General features: G+C 47.4%; 1 protein-coding gene across 2 annotated transcripts in view; it reads right to left on the bottom strand.

Annotated features, from left to right (window-relative positions):
• Positions 1–911: 911 nt before the first annotated feature.
• Positions 912–18742, bottom strand: part of Supt6h (SPT6 homolog, histone chaperone and transcription elongation factor) — a 38257-nt gene continuing 20426 nt past the window's right edge. For both annotated transcript variants that reach the window (XM_052197171.1, XM_052197170.1), the window contains 20 exons: positions 18106–18245; positions 17881–17998; positions 16305–16381; positions 15913–16048; positions 15471–15608; positions 15228–15395; positions 14406–14533; positions 13165–13372; positions 12413–12560; positions 11574–11716; positions 10034–10174; positions 7683–7878; positions 7076–7314; positions 6030–6143; positions 5750–5874; positions 3416–3528; positions 3150–3227; positions 2902–3068; positions 1960–2147; positions 912–1679 (listed from right to left, as the gene is read on the bottom strand). In XM_052197171.1, coding sequence (XP_052053131.1) covers positions 1493–1679; positions 1960–2147; positions 2902–3068; positions 3150–3227; positions 3416–3528; positions 5750–5874; positions 6030–6143; positions 7076–7314; positions 7683–7878; positions 10034–10174; positions 11574–11716; positions 12413–12560; positions 13165–13372; positions 14406–14533; positions 15228–15395; positions 15471–15608; positions 15913–16048; positions 16305–16381; positions 17881–17998; positions 18106–18245 — 2952 coding nt within the window. In that variant the 3' untranslated portion in view covers positions 912–1492. The remainder of the gene's footprint in view (positions 1680–1959; positions 2148–2901; positions 3069–3149; positions 3228–3415; positions 3529–5749; positions 5875–6029; positions 6144–7075; positions 7315–7682; positions 7879–10033; positions 10175–11573; positions 11717–12412; positions 12561–13164; positions 13373–14405; positions 14534–15227; positions 15396–15470; positions 15609–15912; positions 16049–16304; positions 16382–17880; positions 17999–18105; positions 18246–18742) is intronic.

The following is an 18742-nucleotide window of genomic DNA, read 5'->3' as shown; positions in this document are numbered from 1 at the left end:
GCCAACACAAAGGATGAAGAAAAGTTGGGTACAAGCTCAAATGCAGACAGCAGTGGCAACCCAAGCAAAGACAAAGGAAGAAAGGCTTTACCCCCCACCCCCCGCCCCCCGTACTAAATCACTGTGAGATGGAGCCTCTGAAGGAACAGGGAGATCAGATGTGCAGAATAGAAATGGCTTCAGAAAGAAAGAACCAGAGCCAGGGGGCTGGCTGACACTGAGCCAGGAAGGGAAAGGGGTGGGAAGGAGCTCCTTTCCCATGGTGTACGTGTCTGAGGGTGAACAGGTAAGGGGGACCTGTGGGTCAGGAATTGACTTGAGAGGCTATCAGAGACCAAGGGCTGAAGGGGCATGCATGCCTCACAGATTTACTTCTCTTCACTGTGAGAGGAGAGAGAGCAACACAGGAGTTCAGTGGCCTACAGCTGCCAGGCCCAGGAATCCATGTTGCCATGTTTCACAGATAGGACAGCCAACCTAAGAAGCTGCTAGAGAGATGGCCCAGTAGTTAAGAGCACGCTTGCAAAAAACCCAAGTTCCCAACACCCGTGGATGGTTGCTTATAGCCACCTATCATTCCAGTTTCAAGGGGTCAAAGCCCTCTTTTGGTTTTTTGTGCACATACCCACACATGTACTCATGTAATTAAAGCCCAGTGGTGGTGGCCATGCCTTTAATCCCAGCACGAGGGAGGCAGACGGAGGGCTTCTGGGCCAGCCTGGGTTAGAGACTCCACCTCAACATGGCCAACAACAGATGGAAGGTCACAAAGGCTCAGAGCAGGCAGGGAAGTGACCCCAGGCAATGTGAATCCTGGACTCTCTGGTAGATAATGAGAGGAAGTTTTTGAAGTTCCAAACTTCTGAAGCAGCCCTGCAGAGGGAGGGAGCTGGAGAGGCCATGGCCAGAGCTCTGTACAAACACTGTTTATTTTAGTCAAATAACAGGTGAGAAGCAGGTGCAGTTAGGCCATGAGGGAGGGCAGGCAGGCAGGCAGGCAGGCAGGCAGGCAGGGGCTGGCAGGTCAGCACTGCTCCACACGGCCCTCACAGTCCTGCTTTGACAGCCAAGGTATTGACATCAGGACCAGGAACTCTTACCCTCCTCTCCTTCCTGCCCCGAACTGAATAAATATCATCGGTTTCCCCGCGCAGGCTGGGGACATATACAAGTTGAGCTTGATGCCTCATCATAGCCTGTCTCAGGTGAGGGCAGAAACTCAAAATGGCTTCCAGGGACATTACACACTACTCCACCTCTGCTCTCCTCCTGCTTCATTCCTCTCCCAGCCCGGCCCCAGCACAGGCCCAGAGTGGGACTACTGCTGCTTGGCGCACGCCAGGCTCACGAGGCCACCCAGCCAGGCTGACCGCTAAAAAGAACGTCATTTCACGCCACTTTATGGACAAAAAAAGAGGGGCAGGGAATGAGGCTATAAGTGGCCAGGCCTCTTGGAGCTTCAGAGGTATCCAGAGTCCGAGGAACAGGCCCCCTACCGATCCATCTCGTCCAGGAGTGGGGTTGCATCGCCAGCAATGGACATGGGGGTGCTCTCGATCATGGGGCTGGGAGAGGGTCGTGGGGTCAGCCGCTGTTTCTGTTTCCGTCGTTCTGCCTCCTTTTCCTGTAGCCATTGCTCGGCCATCTTGCCCCAGTCGATAGCTGCATGGCTGTTGGACCTGAGACAGGAGGGAAAGGCCTTAGAGACGAGGGTTCTTTGGGAAATTTGAGAAGACTTCCTACCAGTCACTGGTGAGAGATCACCTTCACAGAAAGGAACCTGACATTTATAGGAGTCAACCCACCTTGGTCTTTCATTCTTCCCCAGAAACTAATGCCTATGGGAACATTTCATTGGTCTTGGCTTTCAATACCTGCTTATTTTAAGTCCTCAGGCCGCATGGCGCCACCTGTTCCTAGTAGTAACCAGCTTGTGTATGCCACTATCTAGGTACTTACTTTGGCTGCTGTTGCCGTTGTCGGGAGCTGGAGGAAGGCTGGGGCTGGGCCTGGGTAGACTGTGGGGTAGTGCTGGCCTGGAGCTGGTGGTATTGTGGGGTGGTAATGGGCTGGCTCGGTGTTGTATAGGAGTAGCTTGGGGTCATTAGTGGTGTGGCCACTGGCTGCTGGGCTGGCGTTGGGAACACCTGAAGAGGGGTGGACAGAGAAATAGAGGGATACTGTGGGTGGGCATGCTTGACTTCATTGTGAATCTTTGGCAGACTCTGAATAAAGCTTTCCAGCCGAGCCACCTCAAGCAATATTTTGTGCAGTAAAGGCGACCCAACAGGACAACACCAGCATACACAGTTACCCACCAATCTTGAACATCTCAGGTGGGTTGAGGGTTCCAAATATGCCAAGGCTCTCTGCAAAAACCAGCCCACCTCAAAGTATTTTTTGAGACAGTTTCTCTGTGTAGCCCTGGCTGTTCTGGAATCACTCTGTAGATCAGGCTAGTCTTAAACTCAGATCCCTCTGTCTCCCTAGTGCTGGGATTAAAGATATACACTGCCACCATCCATCTATCAGGACCTTTCTTTTTCTTTTTGGTTTTTTCGAGACAGGTTTCTCTGTTTAGCACTGGCTGTCCTGGAGCTCACTCTGTAGACCAGGCTGGCCTTGAACTCAGAAATCTGCCTGCCTCTGCCTCCCAAGTGCTGGGATTAAACGCATGTGCCACCACTGCCCAGCTATTAGGCTCTTTCTTATTCCGTTCCCTATCAAATGTACCAGAGGTAAGGAACATCTGTTAGAGACTGTTCCTAGGCTCAGGCATGGCGTTCCTAGTACAGAGCATGGCCAGAGGTATCCATAGGGTCTGGGTCTGTACATGAGAGTTTATAGGATTGTTCCCTCTCCTCCCCGTCCTAATCAGGAAGAGTCCTCCTGAAAACATACATGGTAGGCGCTGCTGCCTCCTCCGCTGCCACCGTAGCCATACTGGCTGGATGCCCACTGGGCTGGGGTAGCATTGGGATTCTGTCCTTGGCCTGTCACAGCAGCAATGGCACTGAACATCTGTGAAGTCATGTTCTGAGGCAAGGCATTCACAGCCCGTGTCAGATCTGTAAATACAGATGTCCAAGTTAAGAGTCTAAGTCCTTAGTTCCCTGCTGCCCTACTAGCCTCAGCCCCAAACACCCTACCTGCCAGATTGATGTTGGCTGGAGTAGCATTGATAGAAGCGGGGGTTCGCGTTCTGCTGCTACTACTGGGAGTGATGCCTGTAAGAAAGGGATGCAGCCAGTTATGTTCCTCAAGAAGGCTACTTTTGGCTTCCTAGTTCAAAAGTTAGAAGAGGAAAGGAAGAGCAGGGAAGAAAAGCTGTACAGGCCAGGAGATGGAAAACCTCCCTGCTACTAAGAGGGAGAAACGGGTGAGGCAGCTGATAAACAGGCTTCAGCAGACTCACCTGGTACAGGATCCTGATAATGATCCTTAAACCACCTGAAAAGTCCATTCACAGTTGGGAAAATCTGGCCCCGGTACCGGAATCCTTCAGGAGTCACTGTGACGTATTCTATCCTGAGTTTTATAAGTAAACAAACATTAGATACTGCTTGTGCTAGCTGGTTTTATGTCAATGTGACATATAAGCTGTAGTCATCAGAGAGGAGTCTCAAATGAGAAACTGCCTCCATAAGACCAGAATGTAGGCAAGCCTGTGGGACATTTGTTTTAAATTAGTGGGGTGGGGCCACCCCTGGGCTGGTGGTCCTGGGTTCTACAAGAAAGCAGGCTGAGCAAGCCGTGAGGAACAAGTCAATAAGCAGCAATCCCCTGTGGCCTCTGCATCAGCTTCTGGTTCTAGATTCCTGTCCTGTTTGAGTTCTTGTTCTGACTTTCTTTCTTTCTTTTTTTTTTTAAAGATTTATTTATTATATGTAAGTACACTGTAGCTGTCTTCAGATGTACCAGAAGAGGGCATCAGATCTCTTTACGGATGATTGTGAGCCACCATGTGGGTGCTGGGATTTGAACTCATGACCTTTGGAAGAGCAGTCGGTGCTCTTACCCACAGAGCCATCTCTCCAGCCCCCCTAACTTTCTTTAATGATGTGGAAGTGTAAGCCAAATAAATAAACCCTTCTCTCCCCAAATTGCTTTTAGTCATGGTGTTTCATCATAACAAAAGCAGCTCTGACTAAACACACTGTGGCCACCAAATAAATACCAACCACAGGTGCATGTACATTAGCCACGAGGGGTGCCAGAGGAGGAGAGATGACAGGGAGAGGCTGCAAATGACTGAGCGCAGTCAAGGCTAAGGAGGCCATGGCCTTGTGTGGAGGACAGGCTGGCAGAGGAAGCTGTGCTGGAGGCTAACTGGAGATAGGAGGCCTCACTGAAGACAGCAGTTACAGGCGAGAGTGATAACCAAGGTTCCAGAACATTGTAGACATCCCCAGCAGGTCCAGATAAGCAGGGAGAACTCTCTGGTATTCTAGAAGGTGCTTAGCCTGCCTTCACTCAATATTTCTGGGAGTAACAGAGGCTAAGAGGATGGGTCTTAGCTTCATACTTGGATCTGGTCTAGCTTGAGTTCTGCACTTACCACTTATGTGACTGCACCAAGCACTACAGCTGTAAACCCAAAGGAGTCACAAGGAATGATGAGGCAAGTATAAAAGGCAGTCATTAGAGCTAACATTGATGTGCTCTCTCAAGGAGAGCCAACAACTGCTCAGAGACAACGGTAAGCATGAGGCAATCCTCACTATACTCAGCCTAGACTTGCTTCCTAAATCTCCACACAAACATACAGGTCAGGGAGTCTGTGCTCCCCCCTGGGAAGCCACAGTGTCGAATCTGTTATTTTAGGTCATCACCTCAGCTGGCCTTCAAACATTTCCAGTCTTACAGGGCCCTGGCTGCCCCTCTGTGGAAGGCACTGATGTGGCAGGAAAGTCACCTCAGAAAGGAGCATGGTGTTCCAGGTGCCAAGTGTGGCACAAGGCCCCAGAGCTCTACTCAGTGGTCCACAAATGACCCAGTACAGAGCTAGAACCTAGATGTATAGTCCTCTGCTAGGGTAGAATGGCTGGTGGTAGGTCAGGTCAGGTCAGGTCAGGTCAGGTCAGGTCAGGTCAGGTCAGGTCAGGAGGTATGATCACTAGAGTGTGTAATAGGCCTAAGCAGATCAGCCTGAGGGAACTAGACCCAGGCTCAGGGTGAGCTAAAGGGGTGCAGGAAAAGGAATGCTTCAAAAAAGCAGCCTGTCTGTCACACATGGAAGGGAGCAGAGTAGGAGATACCTGCATCTCAGCCACTGCTCGGTAGGCACACAATATGTCTACTGTGGCACCAGTGAGCTAGCATGTGCTGAGAGTTCAGGGACGGCATGGCACCTTGCCTATGCCATGACTGCAGCACTGGGGAGTGTTGGGAAAGGGGACAACGCCTTTCCTAGTGCCAGGCATGTCCAACCTTCTGACACCATGAGACAACACTATCATTTACAACGTTCATACTTGAGAGCAACACAATCAACTTACATTTAAGAAAAAGAAAAGAAAGGGAAAGAAAAAATAAGTAACAAAACCAAAAAACAAGTCACAAAAATTTGTCATGGAGCCTAGAATCCTGTGCTGGGCCACAGCCTAGACATGTGTTCATCAACCACAACTTCTGTTCTGAACAGGCAAGAGGGCAAAGAGGCAGAAGCAGAGTGGTGTGGCGTGGCGTGGCCCTCTTCTGGTCTGTGTGTGGACTCCAGAGGCAGCAGTATCTGGGCAGCAGTGCTCACCTGGGTTTGCCCCGGGGCTGGTATCCCAGGAGGAACTTGCCGGGCAGCTCCTTGCAGGCACAGATGAAGTAAGGGATGAAGGTGGGCTTCTCCTTCTTAGTTCTGATGAGCAGCTCCTCTAATTTCTGGGGGTAGGAGAAGGGGGACGGGTTGGGATGTAGCATGCTTGGGATACAAGGCTGGTGCACACACATGCACCTCCTTCACCACCGAGTCCCTACGTTTTCCCTGGTGTCCACCCAAAAGAGCCTGGAAGATGTCCCCGGGGTCCAAGGCTCACCTTCCGGTCCCCACCACTACAGTCCTGGTAATACTTGTGGTTCAGAAGGTCTCGAGCAAAGGAAGCCATGGGCTGGACATAGCGGGCAACAATCTCATCCAAGTCTTCAAATTCCTATAGGAAGGCAGAAGGCCTCACACATCACATTCAGCTAAGACTCCAGCCCTTCGTCAAACCCACCCTCAAGAGAGAAGGGTAGGAGCTGACGTTCTGATCCTGCTGAACCTCACTCCACTGCAAAGTCCCCTCAATTTATCAACTGGCTCTGTTGATCCCAGACACTAGCTTACCAGCATAATGTCTTTTAAGTACTAACTGGGATGATTCCCTGGTATTTAGGAACAACAGTGGTGAAGAAACAACTTCAGATTTCTTTCTTTCTTTTCTTTTTTCTTTTCTTTCTTTTTCTTTCTCCTTCCTTCCTTCTTTTCTTTTCTTTCTTTTTTTTTGTTTTTTTGAGACAGGGTTTCTCTGTGTAGCCCTGGCTGTCCTGGAACTCACTCTGTAGATCAGGCTGGCCTCGACCTTAGAAATTCACCTGCCTCTGCCTCCCAAGTGCTGGGATTACATGTGTGCGCCACCACGCCTGGCCTTCCTTCTTTTGTTTCTTCCTTTCTTTTCTTTGTTTCTTAAAAGATTTATTATATGTAAGTACACTGTATCTGTCTTTAGACAGTCCAGAAGAGGGTATCAGATGCCCATTACAGATGGTTGTGAGCCACCAAATGGTTGCTGGGAATTGAACTCAGGACCTCTGGAAGAGCAGTCGGTGCTCTTAACTGCTGGCTGAGCCATCTCTCCAGGCCACAACCTTAGATTTCTCCTTGTTGAATATTGCAAGAAAGAGACCCAATATGTGCATTTTCCCCTCTTCCTCAATAGTTGTCTCTAGGCTATTTTTAAAAAATTGAAATATAGGGAAAATAAAGCTAGTACTTATGCTACAAATTACCTAGCTCTGTTGCTCTGCATAAGAAAAATATGTGTGTGTCCAAGTTACTGGTAGGTGAAAGCAACTAGAAAGAACCTGTTCAGGCATGGCTCACCTCACTGTTGATCCACAGCGTGGCTCCCAGGCTGAAGGCGTTTTCCTTGCCCTCCTCTCGCACATCCACATGCTGGTAGATGCCATCACTGACTTTCCAGGTCACTGTCAGGTGGTTTTCACCCTTGCTGCTCGGCCGAATGATAACATCCCCTTGGTCCATGGTCTCCATCATCTTTTCTGCTTGCTTGAAATTTATATTATGGAAGGATGGATGTGCAATCACTCGCTTGATGTATGCTGAAGAGGGAAGGGAGAGACAGACCAGGTGAGCTGATAGGGATAGGACAAGTCAGAAATAGCTTTTGACCCACCACGGGATTCTGAGACACTGTCACACTTTCTGGGCTTGGGTTTCATGATGTGAATGAGGTGTTAGCTCCAGCTCTTAGGCTATTTGAGGAAATGAAGTTTAGCAAAATGTACATGGGAGACTGTGGGTTCCAGTCCTCCTCATGCCCGTCTTTCACATATCTAGGCCTCAGAGCTTTGAAGCTAGACACATGCTCTGCTATGGTAACCTAATGCATAGGAACTCGGCAGCCTAGGTGCAAGCCGTATTCAGGTGCAAGCCTCCTGGGGGGTGGGGGTGTGGGTGGGGCACTCACTGGTCCGCTGCTGCTTGCGTTTCATGTCCTCTTCTTGCTTGTGGTCTGCAGCTTCGGCATCGAAGTCGTAGTAGGTGTCCTTGGGCAGCTTCCACTCATTGTTCCTGTCCATGAGGTCTGAGGTCCGGCAGGTCAGGTCTGCACTGAACTTTTCAATATCGATCTTCATGATACGGCAGTGAACAGTCATCCCCACCTAGAACCACAGAACATGTGAGCTGGAAGGGACAAAGACAATCTAGCAAAGCCCAGACAGAAAGGTAGGACTTGCCCAAAGCCAGCTACCAAATGACAATGTAGGAGTTTGGGGTGGGTAGATGTATCCTGTACCAATGCCTCTCACTCCTAGCTGGAAAACTGGAGTATCATCATGGGCATTCCTCCAGGGTTATTATCTAAAGCTCATGCCCCCTTTTAGAAAGGAAGCAAAATAATAGCTGTCTTTGGTATTCTTCCTGATAAGTCTTTCCATTTCCATGTAAATATTGGCTTAAGGAGGTCTGTTTGGATACCGTTGAAAATCTTAGCTTCATTAAGATTGTCTTTATTGTCAGGCAGTTGCAGTACACACTTTTAATCCAGGCACTTGGGGGGAGGAGGAGGTAGAGGCAGGTGGATCTCTGTGAGTTTAAGGTCAGCCAGGTCTACAGAGCAAGTTTGAGGACCTCAGGGCTACACAGAGAAACCTTGTCTCAAACAAACAAACAAACAAACAAAGCCCTAAGTCCACAGCTCTCTCAGATTCATAAAGGGTGTGGTAAAATGAAAATGGCCCTACAGGCTCAAATATTTACATGCTTAGTCCTATGTTGAACTGTTTGGAAGGATTGGGAAGTATGCACTTGTTGGAGGAGGTATGTTACTGAGGAAAGGCAAAGAGGTTTCAAAACCCAAGGCCAGGCTCAATGTCTTCATCTGACTCTTGCCTATGAATGTAAAAATTCTCTCAGCCACTGCTATAGAGCCATGCCTGTCTGCTTCCCAACATGATGATCACAGACTGACCTAAAATTCAGGTAAACCTCTAATTAAATGCTTTCTATTTTAGGCTGCCATGGTCATGGCCTCTCTTCACAAGACCCCGAGTTCAGTTCCCAGCACTGCATAAAAACAGGCATGGCATATGTCTGTTCATTTAAGCACCTGCGAGGTAGAGGCAGGTCATCCTCAGCTATGTACTGAGTTTGAGGACAGGCTGGGTTACATGAGATCCTACCCTTGAAAACAAAGACTATTTTATTCCCATGAATTTGTCACTTATACCCAGAGATCTGAAAACTTTTTTTAAACATTTATTTATTTATGATATGCATAAGAGTGCTTTGTTTGAGTACATATCAGCACATCAGAAGAAAGCATAGAATCTCATGGAACAACCATCAGACAGTTGCAAGCTGCCATGTGAGTGCCTGGAATTGAACTCAAGACCTTTGGAAGAACAGCCAAAGTTCTTAACCACTGAGGCATCTCTTCAGTGCCTGGAGATCTGAATTTGATCCTTGAACCCCACATAAAAAGCCAGATAAGTACCATCAAAACTAAGGTAGAACTGGATCTAGTAGTGCATGCTTTTAAACCCAGCACATAGGAGACAGAGGCAGGTGAGGATCCCTATATAGTCTACACAGCAAGTTATAGCTGGGGCTACAAAACAGTATTGCTTCTTCCTCACCCCCAAGAAAATCCAAACTGACAATCCTAGGTAAAAAGAGAGAATCAACGCTGGTAAAAAGCTACTCTCTGAACCCTAAGTGCATTCACTGAGTGTCTAGCTAGAACTATAACTCTGGTAAAGTTACTGTACACACACACACACAGCCTGAGGATAGAACATGGACACACACTCACTGAGTGTCTGTCACTGAGCGGGGTACGTGGCAGCCTCAGGAGGAGATGACAGGACAGATGGAGCTGGGAGATTTACTTCCAACCTCTCACTTGGAGGTTCCTTCTGTGTGGCCCTGTTCCACTGTGGCGCTCAGAGGTAGTCTATGGACAGAGCTGAGCCACACAGCCTTTGAAATCTCCTGAGCAACACTGCCCAATACCAAGAACAGGCAGAGCTTTCTTGTGATGTTGGGTCTTGCTTCCTGCCATGTGCTGAGGGCACAGCTTCCCACACAGGAAGAAACCCTCTCCCAAAGGGCTGGCAACCAGCAGACTGCTTTACACAGTAGACAAAAGCCACTACTCATTCAGATGCTCTCCCCAACTTCTTCCAGTTATTATAAATCCTTTCTCTTCTCCCACCAGCAGTCACTGGGACCTGAGCCTAACTTCTGGTGCGGGCAGCTCAAAGTTAGAAAGCCCAACAGGGCAACCGGAGAGTGCACGACTCCTGAGCCATCTACCTTCACTCGCTCCTCTGGCCTCTTCACCACCTTGTCACTGAGGAATTTGGTAGGGATGAAGCCGGTGACGCCGTTGTCTAGCCGTGTTTTCACGCCAATGGCCTGGCCAGGGCATGATCCACTGTCAAAATGGTTCCAGACCTGAAGCACAGAGAGGACTATTAAGATTCTGGAGTTCCTGTGTATAGAAGAGAGCAGCCCGGAGGGCTGGAGAGATGGCTCAGTGGTTAAGGGTATTTTTTTACCCTCACAGAGGATCTGGATTCAATTCCCAGAATCCACATAGCAGTTACAACCAATCCTAACCACAGTTATAAGGGGTCAATGCCCTCTTCTGACTTCTGAGGGTACCAATACACCACATGGTACACAGGCAAAATATTCACACCTAAAATAAAGTGAATATACCTTAAAAAAAAAAAAAAGAAAAAATAGCCAGATAGCAAGGAAGATGATTCGGTGAGAAAGGGTGCACACAGTAGGAGGAGAGAACCCACAAGATATCCTCTAACCTACACACACACACCATGGCACGAACACACACTTAAAATAAGACCATTAAAAACCATACAAACCAGCAAGAAAGAGCATCCAATCGGCCACCCACCAAGGGCGATTGTGAGCATTCAGAGTGCCCTGGGTTGAGGTGTGACACTAAAGGCCACCTGATGAATCTTTCACACTTAACTGACTTATTTCCTAACCCCACTGTGATCCCCTTTGTTCTGTTCTGCTTTAGTGAGTGTAACAATTATCTATGCAGGGATTTGCTACAATGGACCTAATAAGTGAAAAATCAAAAAATGCTGGATGACTTCAGAAAGAAGATGAAAAAGCCGGGCGGTGGTGGTGCACGCCTTTAATCCCAGCACTTGGGAGGCAGAGGTAGGTGGATTTCTGAGTTCTAGGCCAGCCTGGTCTAAAGGGTGAGTTCCAGGACAGCCAGGAACCCTGTCTCGAAAAACCCAACCAACCAACCAACCAAACACAAAACAAACAAAAACCAACAGAAAAGAACATGATAGTTGGGTGAGGTGGTGCATGCCTTTAATATCACTGAGCACTAAGGAGGCAGAGACAGATCTCTTAAAAGTTCAAGGCCAGCCTGGCTTGGTCTACATAGTGAGTTCCAGGTCAGCCAAGGCTATATAATAAGACCTTTTCTCCAGGATAAAGAAAACAGGCAGGCAGGCACATAATGCCTAGAGGAACAAAGGGAAAATTAGAGTGGGAATAATATAAAAATTGTACAGAGCTGACACCTACTTCCAAGCCAGTGTAAGTAAGGCCACTGTGGGAGAGCATGCATAGTTCTCATGGCCTAGCTTGCTGTAGTGACAGCTGGAAAGTGGGACAAGAGTTAAAGGTTACAGTGACTGCAGTAGGATGGACAGGGGCACACAGGAAGGGACTTCATGTTAAGAGTCCCCTTTGCCTTTGTGTACTTGTTTGGCGAGACCATGACATCAAATACTCCCATTTCTCTCTCCTCAGCAAACCTCAGTCAAGGAAGCTCACTGCAATACCACACTGCACATACCTCACTTAGCTCAGGGAAGTTGTCCTGTTGACAGAAGGGGCACTGCCACAGCCCTGTCTCGTCATTTCGGATGGCCTGGTCATAGCTCTCCCCCTGTGGGCGCCTGTGAGCAATGCCAGTAACATTACAGATGATGAGCTTTCCTGTAGGAAAGAAAGCAGGTTAACACAATGGAGAGCTGATTCCAACCCACTCCCTCTGCTGACACAATATCCATCTTCTGGCATCTTGGTTGTTTTCTTTCTCACCCTGGAGGACAGAGACCTTCCTTGGACTTAATACCAGGGATATGATGCCTATAATGACTCTGTGATGTCAAAAAAACCAAGCTACAAACACAACTTTACTTCTATTCTGGCAGTGTTGGGGACTGAACTCAGGGCCCTGCCAACACTAGGAAATGCTCCAGCAATGAGCTACCCTGAGTCTTTTACTTTGTACTGTGAGACCCAATCTCACCAAGGCTGTCCTTTGTCCTTATTAAGATGTAATAAGCCCTCTCCTCCTCAAAAGTTGCCTTTGGCCAGTGTTTTATCGCAGTAGCAGGAAGGCAAACTAGGACAGAAGGGCTCTTGGTCTTCCTCACAGGAAGTGTAAACCTGTCTTTGTTTGCTTGTTTTTCAAGTCAGGGCTTGTGTAGCCCTGGCTGTCCTGTAACTTGCTCTGTAGACCAGACTGGCCTCAAACTCAGAGATCTGCCTACTTCTGCCTCCCTGGTGCTGGGATTAAAGGCTTGTGCCACCGTAGCCTGTAAATCTATCTTAATTTCAACTGGAATCCCTTTTTAGTTTATACGCATGACATCAGTACCCTCAGTATAATACAGCCTAATAACTTACCAATGTAGAAGGTCTCTGGTGTCTCTTTGGTTAACATATTGAAGATTTCCTCTGTGTTAGGAGAGCGGTAGGCTGTCCGGAGGTCCTTATACCTACAACTGAGCTCTGCTCGGATGTCATAGAGTGTGATGTGCTTGTCACCATAGCCCTAAAGAAAAGGTACATCAGGAAAAGTCTTGCACCCTCAACCTGATGTGCTGGGATTTTTGTGACAGGAAGCAGCAGACAGTTTTGCACTGTCTGTGCTTTTCTTTCCTATCAACGTTTAATCCAGGAAACTCTCCTTCGCTTCTTCCTCTCTCACCTTCTCCCTCAATGATGTCCAAGTGGCCCATGAATGTGTCATCTTCCTGCCTTAACCTCCTGAGTAGCTGGAATTGGTTATTACAGGTGTGTGTCACTGCTCCTGCCTCAATAAAGGATATTTCAAAGCTGCCCACAGGACACGGTTCTGTAAAGTACATGCTTCAGGAAACCCCGTATGTAAAAGAAACAATGCAAAGCTCCACTGCTGGAAGGAAGAGTAAGCTTCCTTCCCTCTGTCCTGCCCTCACTTTAAGGATGTAGTACCCGACACTTCCTGGCTTACTAGTGAGTGGCTAAAAGCTTTCTTCAGAGACCTGCACAGCACGGTTGAGAATCAAGGCTCTAGTCTAGCAGTATCAGGTCTTTCTGGACATCTGCTACCCAAGTCCCTTCAGACATGGCTACTTAAGATGAGTTCTTGCCTGACAGGGCTTACAGTCACCTACCTGTCTCTCTAGTTCTTCTGCAAAGGCATCAAGGTCTAAATCCTTCAGTCGCTCTGGGTTTTCCAAGATTTCCTCCAGGGCTCCTGCAGGATTGGCATCCTCCGCAGACTCATCATATTCTAAGGCATCCACTGCCATTTTCCTGGCCCACTCATACGTTTCAGGGTGGACTCGAGAGCCATCAAGAACTTCAATGTATGAGTCAGTGCTGGAGGAAAGGCAGAAGTGGAGCAAGATTAAAAAGTAGAAGTTTCAATTAACAACCCAAATGTCCATCAATGTGGAACTGGCTGGGCAAACCAGAGCACTCCATATGATGGAATACTACACAGCCATTAAAAAAGAATGAAGTAACTTTATGTTTGCTGACATGGGGAGATGGCCATGATATATTGATATGTGAAAAATGCACTGCAAAACACTATGAACCATGTGATCTCATTTTTGAAGTAAATGAGTAGTTAGTAAATGCATAGCAAAAATAAAATTTAGAAAATTGTAGTATACATAAAAACTGTTATGGTAGTTTTGTCTGGGGGGTGGAATTATGGGGGACTTCCACTTTCTGTATAATAGTTCTTTCTGTTGAATTTTATATAGTGAGCTTATGAGTCACAACATAAAACAAGAAGGGGGAAGAAAACCTCTGAGAATTTGCTGGCAGCTGTTTTCCCCCATAAAGCCTTCCCAGGCTGGCCTTGCCCGTGCACTCACATGGGCCTATGTTATTCGTGGAGTGTTACAGCAAAGCTGAGTGGAAAATGAAGGTTTAGAACTTGAAGCCTATTTCCCCACTGACTTCCATTACTGAATGAGGAGCTATGTGCCCGTGGAAAAGATCCTCCAAAGACTGAGTTGGTAACTTCTGGAGAGGAAGAGGTCAATAGTGAAGTCTCAGTACCCATCCTAAAACAACAGATCTCCCCATCCTGAACCTCTCTTCACACCCATGCCTGTTCCCATGGCCCCTTACTGTTCCCGACCTCATCTGCCTGTGACAAGCCGTGAGCACAATGTTCTGCTTTCTCCTTGAAGACAAAGCAGATGTTTTTGTGTCCCTCTTATGTGTAAACACTTCTCACTGACTGATCTTTTCCATAGGGCAGGGGCAGCTTCTTACCTTTTCTTTAAAACATTTCCTAATTTCAATGGCCTGGGGCCCTTTCAAAAGCCTAATTCCCTGAAGCCCCAAATTAATGCCCAAAGAATTGCTCCTGGCCTATCTAAGCAAAAGGTATCACCTGTCCCCCAGAGAAGCAGTGTCGATCTTGAGGAAGCCAGCACAATTCATGAAGACTTTGGGACCCATATGACACATGGTGACCAGCTGAGTCCGGCTCTCAAGTCGAGTGTTGTTCTGTTTCAAGATCTAGGGAAGAGGGTTGGAAGTGAGTAGGGCAGTAATTGGGCCCCGCCTCCCTAGACTGCTTTCTGTTAAACACTATATCACAAACTCGTCAAACTCAGCATCTGGGACACCACCATGTTATCATGCAATAATGCCTTTAATGGGCTACACTTTGCTTATCCGACTAGGAACAGCTGGGTGTAGTGGCACACCCATGCAGTGCCAGCATGTCAGAGAGTGAAAGAGGATAGGAAGGAGTTCAAGGTCCACTTCAGCTACAAAATAAGCTTGAGTCCACTCCCAGCTATAAGAAATAAAAACAAGCCCAGGCAGTGGTGGCACAAGCCTTTAATCCAAGCACTTGGGAAAGTCAGTTCGAGGCTAGCCTGGTCTACAAAGCAAGTTCCAGGACAGCCAGGGTTGTGTGTCAAAACAATGTCAGGAATGGTGGTGAAGCTCTCTCTGAAATCCTTTCTTATTTCCATTGGAAGAAACTCAGCTCTTCTGGTTTTTCCATCATGGCTTATAGAACAGCACAGTATAGTACAGTATAGTGAGGAGCAGGGTTCAGCCCTCTGGGATTGAGGTTGTACTCGGACACTCAATGGGCTGAGTAATCCTCAACAGCCTACTTCACCTCTCTGATCTTTCAGTCATATTGGCAAAAACTCTTCACACTTGATGAAATGATTATTTTTAATCAATACAAGCCTACCTTCAGCAGGTGGGTCCCTTTTCGGGGTCCCAGGCCACAGACATACTGGATCAAGGCCTGGCTATAAGGATGGGCAATGGCACGGTTGACATCGACCCCGACCTCATTGACCCGATTGATGAATTCACAGTACAAGGCGTTGAGCAGCTCCTCTTTCACAACATGCTCCTACCAACACAGTATCGAGTAAGGTTAATTACTGTGCCTTCTCACCTACCTGGCCTACTCACCAACCCTACTTACCTGCAAGGGATGAAACTTGAGACACAGGATGTCTTCATCAGAGCTGCACACCTGGGCAAATTCTATCAGAGGGTCTTGGATGCGCCGGGCTAGAGAGACCGCTTGTCTCAAAACTGGTGGATAATCCCGGAACTCTGCCTAGAACCAAATGAAGGAACCAAAGGAAGGTCACAGAACTTTAGAGTGTTCTCAGTGACCAGGAAGAGCAATCCATACCGCTGTGGCTGGAGGCCACTTTCTTATCTTCTTTGGGCCCTTCCTTTCCTAGAATCACTTTAATCTCTGCAGTTGTCAATCTGAAGACTCTGGTAGCCCAGGAAGTGTGTGTGTAGGTAAACTAACAGTCACAGTCCTAACCCTGACAACCTGTATTTCCTGTCCAATCTCTATGAGGTCTAGAGCAGTTCCCAGAGCGAGCCGTGAGGTGGGGAATCAGCATTACCTCTGATTTCTTGCTGTTCATATACAGAATGGCCAACTCATTGTCAACCAGCTCCACCCCAATAGAAGAAAGCTGTTGGCCTTGGTCCAGCTCATGCACTATACGCTTCACATCCTCAATCAACATCTGGGCATCCCTAGAAGGATGAGGAGTACTGGTTAAAGGATGTATTTCCTCAGGAATGGATAGCATCTTGACTAACATGTAGGTGGGGAGGAAAAAGCTTTAAAGACAAAGAACCACCACATCTCCAGAGAAACCCCCAAGGGTATCAGCATCACTCCCAGACACAAAGTCTCTGTTCCAGGCATGTCCCCGATCCAGCAATAAGAGAAGAGTGACCGGGCCACAGCCTCGCCCCAGGCTTCCCCAGAGCTCATGCTCCTCCTTACCTGTTTTCTCCTGCGACTGTAACCACATGAGGCTTCTTATTCACAAGAAACTTCTTTAGGGTTTCAATATCTTGGGCCTGAATTAAAAGAAAATTGTAGCTGAGTGGCTGTGAGCACGGCAAGTTTTCTGGGTATGGTGGTTTGTCTTTAATTCCAGCAATGGGAGGCAGAGGCAAGCCAACCTCTATGAGTTCGAGGCCAGCCTTGTCTACAAAGGGAGTTCCAGGGCTATAAAACAGAGAAACTGTCTCAGGAAAAAGAAAAGAACAAACAACGACTCCCCCGCCCCTAAAAAAACAAGAACATAAATCATAGTTATTAGTTAACTTTGTTATTGTTTAGAATGAAATTCTTACAAAATTTTAAGATATCATTATGATAAAGAAATTTTTAAAAATGAAAAAGAAGGGGCTGGAGAGATGGCTCAGTGGTTAAAAGTGCTGACTGCTCTTCCAGAGGTTCTGAGTTCAAATCCCAGCAACCACATGGTGGCTCACAACCATTTGTAATGATACCTGATATCCTTGTCTGGTGTGTCTGGAGGCAGTGACAGTGTACTTATATATAATAAATAAATACAATTTTAAAAAAATGAAAAAGAAATTCAGAAATATTCAAATTCACCCTTCTTTAGAAAAAAGGGACGATGAAGGGCAGAAGCAGGGAGAGATTGGCTAACTCCCCAGTGGCTCTCAGCTCATGGGACAGTGTGACCCAGATGCTAGTCAGTAAGAACAAAAGCCAAGACAGGTCCAGAAGGCCACAGGCCCAGGCACTGGCCTCACAACAGGGACAAGCCACACCCAGTAATTGAGTGCCACCTACTGCCCACAGAATTAAGACTGACTTCTGGAAATGAGATAAATTTTAAATATGACAATGGGGATCAGAGCTGGCCTTTAAACCCAGCACTTGGGAGGCAGAGGTAGATGGATCTCTTGAGGCCAGCCAAAGCTAAACAGTGAAATCCTGTCTTAACAAAACAAAACAAAACAAAACAAAACGGGAATCAAAGTATCAGCAGAGCAGATAAACAGCTAAACAGCGTGGTTTATTTAAATTATTGTTTCTATGTTTTAAAAGAACTTGCCAGCTGGGTGGTGGTGGTGGTGCATGCTCTTTTTTTTTTTTTTTTTTTGTTTTTTTTGAGACAGGGTTTCTCTGTATAGCCCTGGCTGTCCTGGAACTCACTCTGTAGACCAGGCTGGCCTCAAACTCAGAAATCCGCCTGCCTCTGCCTCCCAGAGTGCTGGGATTACAGGCATGCGCCACCACCGCCTGGCTGTGGTGCATGCTTTTAATCCTAGCAAAGGAGGGGGCTGGGGAGGGTAGAGGTAGATCTCTTGAGTTCAAAGTCAGCCTGGTCTACATCTGATATTATTCCCTAAGGTTATCACACTCTTCTGGCTTATACTTAATGAGTATAAACTTTTTTATTTGAGGTTCTGTTGTTTTGCTTACACTACAACACTTGATCTCACTGATTAGAGAGTGTACTCTGGGTACACACATGTGACCAGTGTTCTAGGTGTTCTAGAGATTTACCTTTTTTTTTTTTTTTTTTTTTGAGATTTACCTTCTTTTCCCGCTCTTCTTCTCTCCATGCAGTTCGCCGTTTGGTAAAATGGGGCAGACGGAGGAAATCAGTCACTTCTCCTTCACCATTGACTAGGGCACAGAACACAGGGTGATCTCTGCCAGCCGGCCGCAGAAAGAACAGTGTAATAGTTAGCAATCTGAACCATGAAAAGGAAGAAGAAAACATGAAATATGGCGAGAGATGGTGCAGACAGACAGGTACCTGGCAGAGGAGAAAGCGATGCCTAGGACTCGGATGCCCTTCCCCTGGTTCTCATCCATGAAGTCGTCATCCTCCTCTACCTGCTGATCCGGTCGGTAGGGCGCCACTCTCAACCAGTTGTAGAGCTTTCGGCTACAGGCCTAAAGGAAAGACATGGGAGACACTATGGTCACCAGGGCCTTCAAGGGTACAAGGGCATGCATTCATGGGAGCACATGCTCCTAGCTACAGGGCAGGCTTACAGGTCGTTCTACAAAGAATGAAAGGTAGAGTACGGTGGCATAAGCACTCAGGAGGAGCACAAGGTCAGCCTGGGCTACATACAGAGGATGTATGTATGGAGACAGTCTCAGTAGGTAAACGCACCGCTGCCAGTCCTAACAACCTGAGTTCAATCCATGGGACCAACATAGTAGAAGGGGAAAACCAACTTCTGAAAGGTAATCTCGACCTCCACATGTTTGTGCCTATACCCATACACATAACTAATAAATAAATATAACAGAAAAAAGTGAGTTTAGGGCTAGGGTTGTGTGCTCAGAAATAGAATACTTGCTGGGCAGTGGTGGCGCACATCTTTAATCCCAGCACTTGGGAGGCAGAGCAGGTGGATTTCTGAGTTCAAGGCCAGCCTGGT

Source organism: Apodemus sylvaticus, chromosome 10 (assembly GCF_947179515.1).
Source record: "Apodemus sylvaticus chromosome 10, mApoSyl1.1, whole genome shotgun sequence".
Taxonomy (NCBI): domain Eukaryota; kingdom Metazoa; phylum Chordata; class Mammalia; order Rodentia; family Muridae; genus Apodemus; species Apodemus sylvaticus.
Note: the sequence above shows the minus strand (reverse complement) of the source record. Positions and strands in the feature narration are given on the sequence as shown.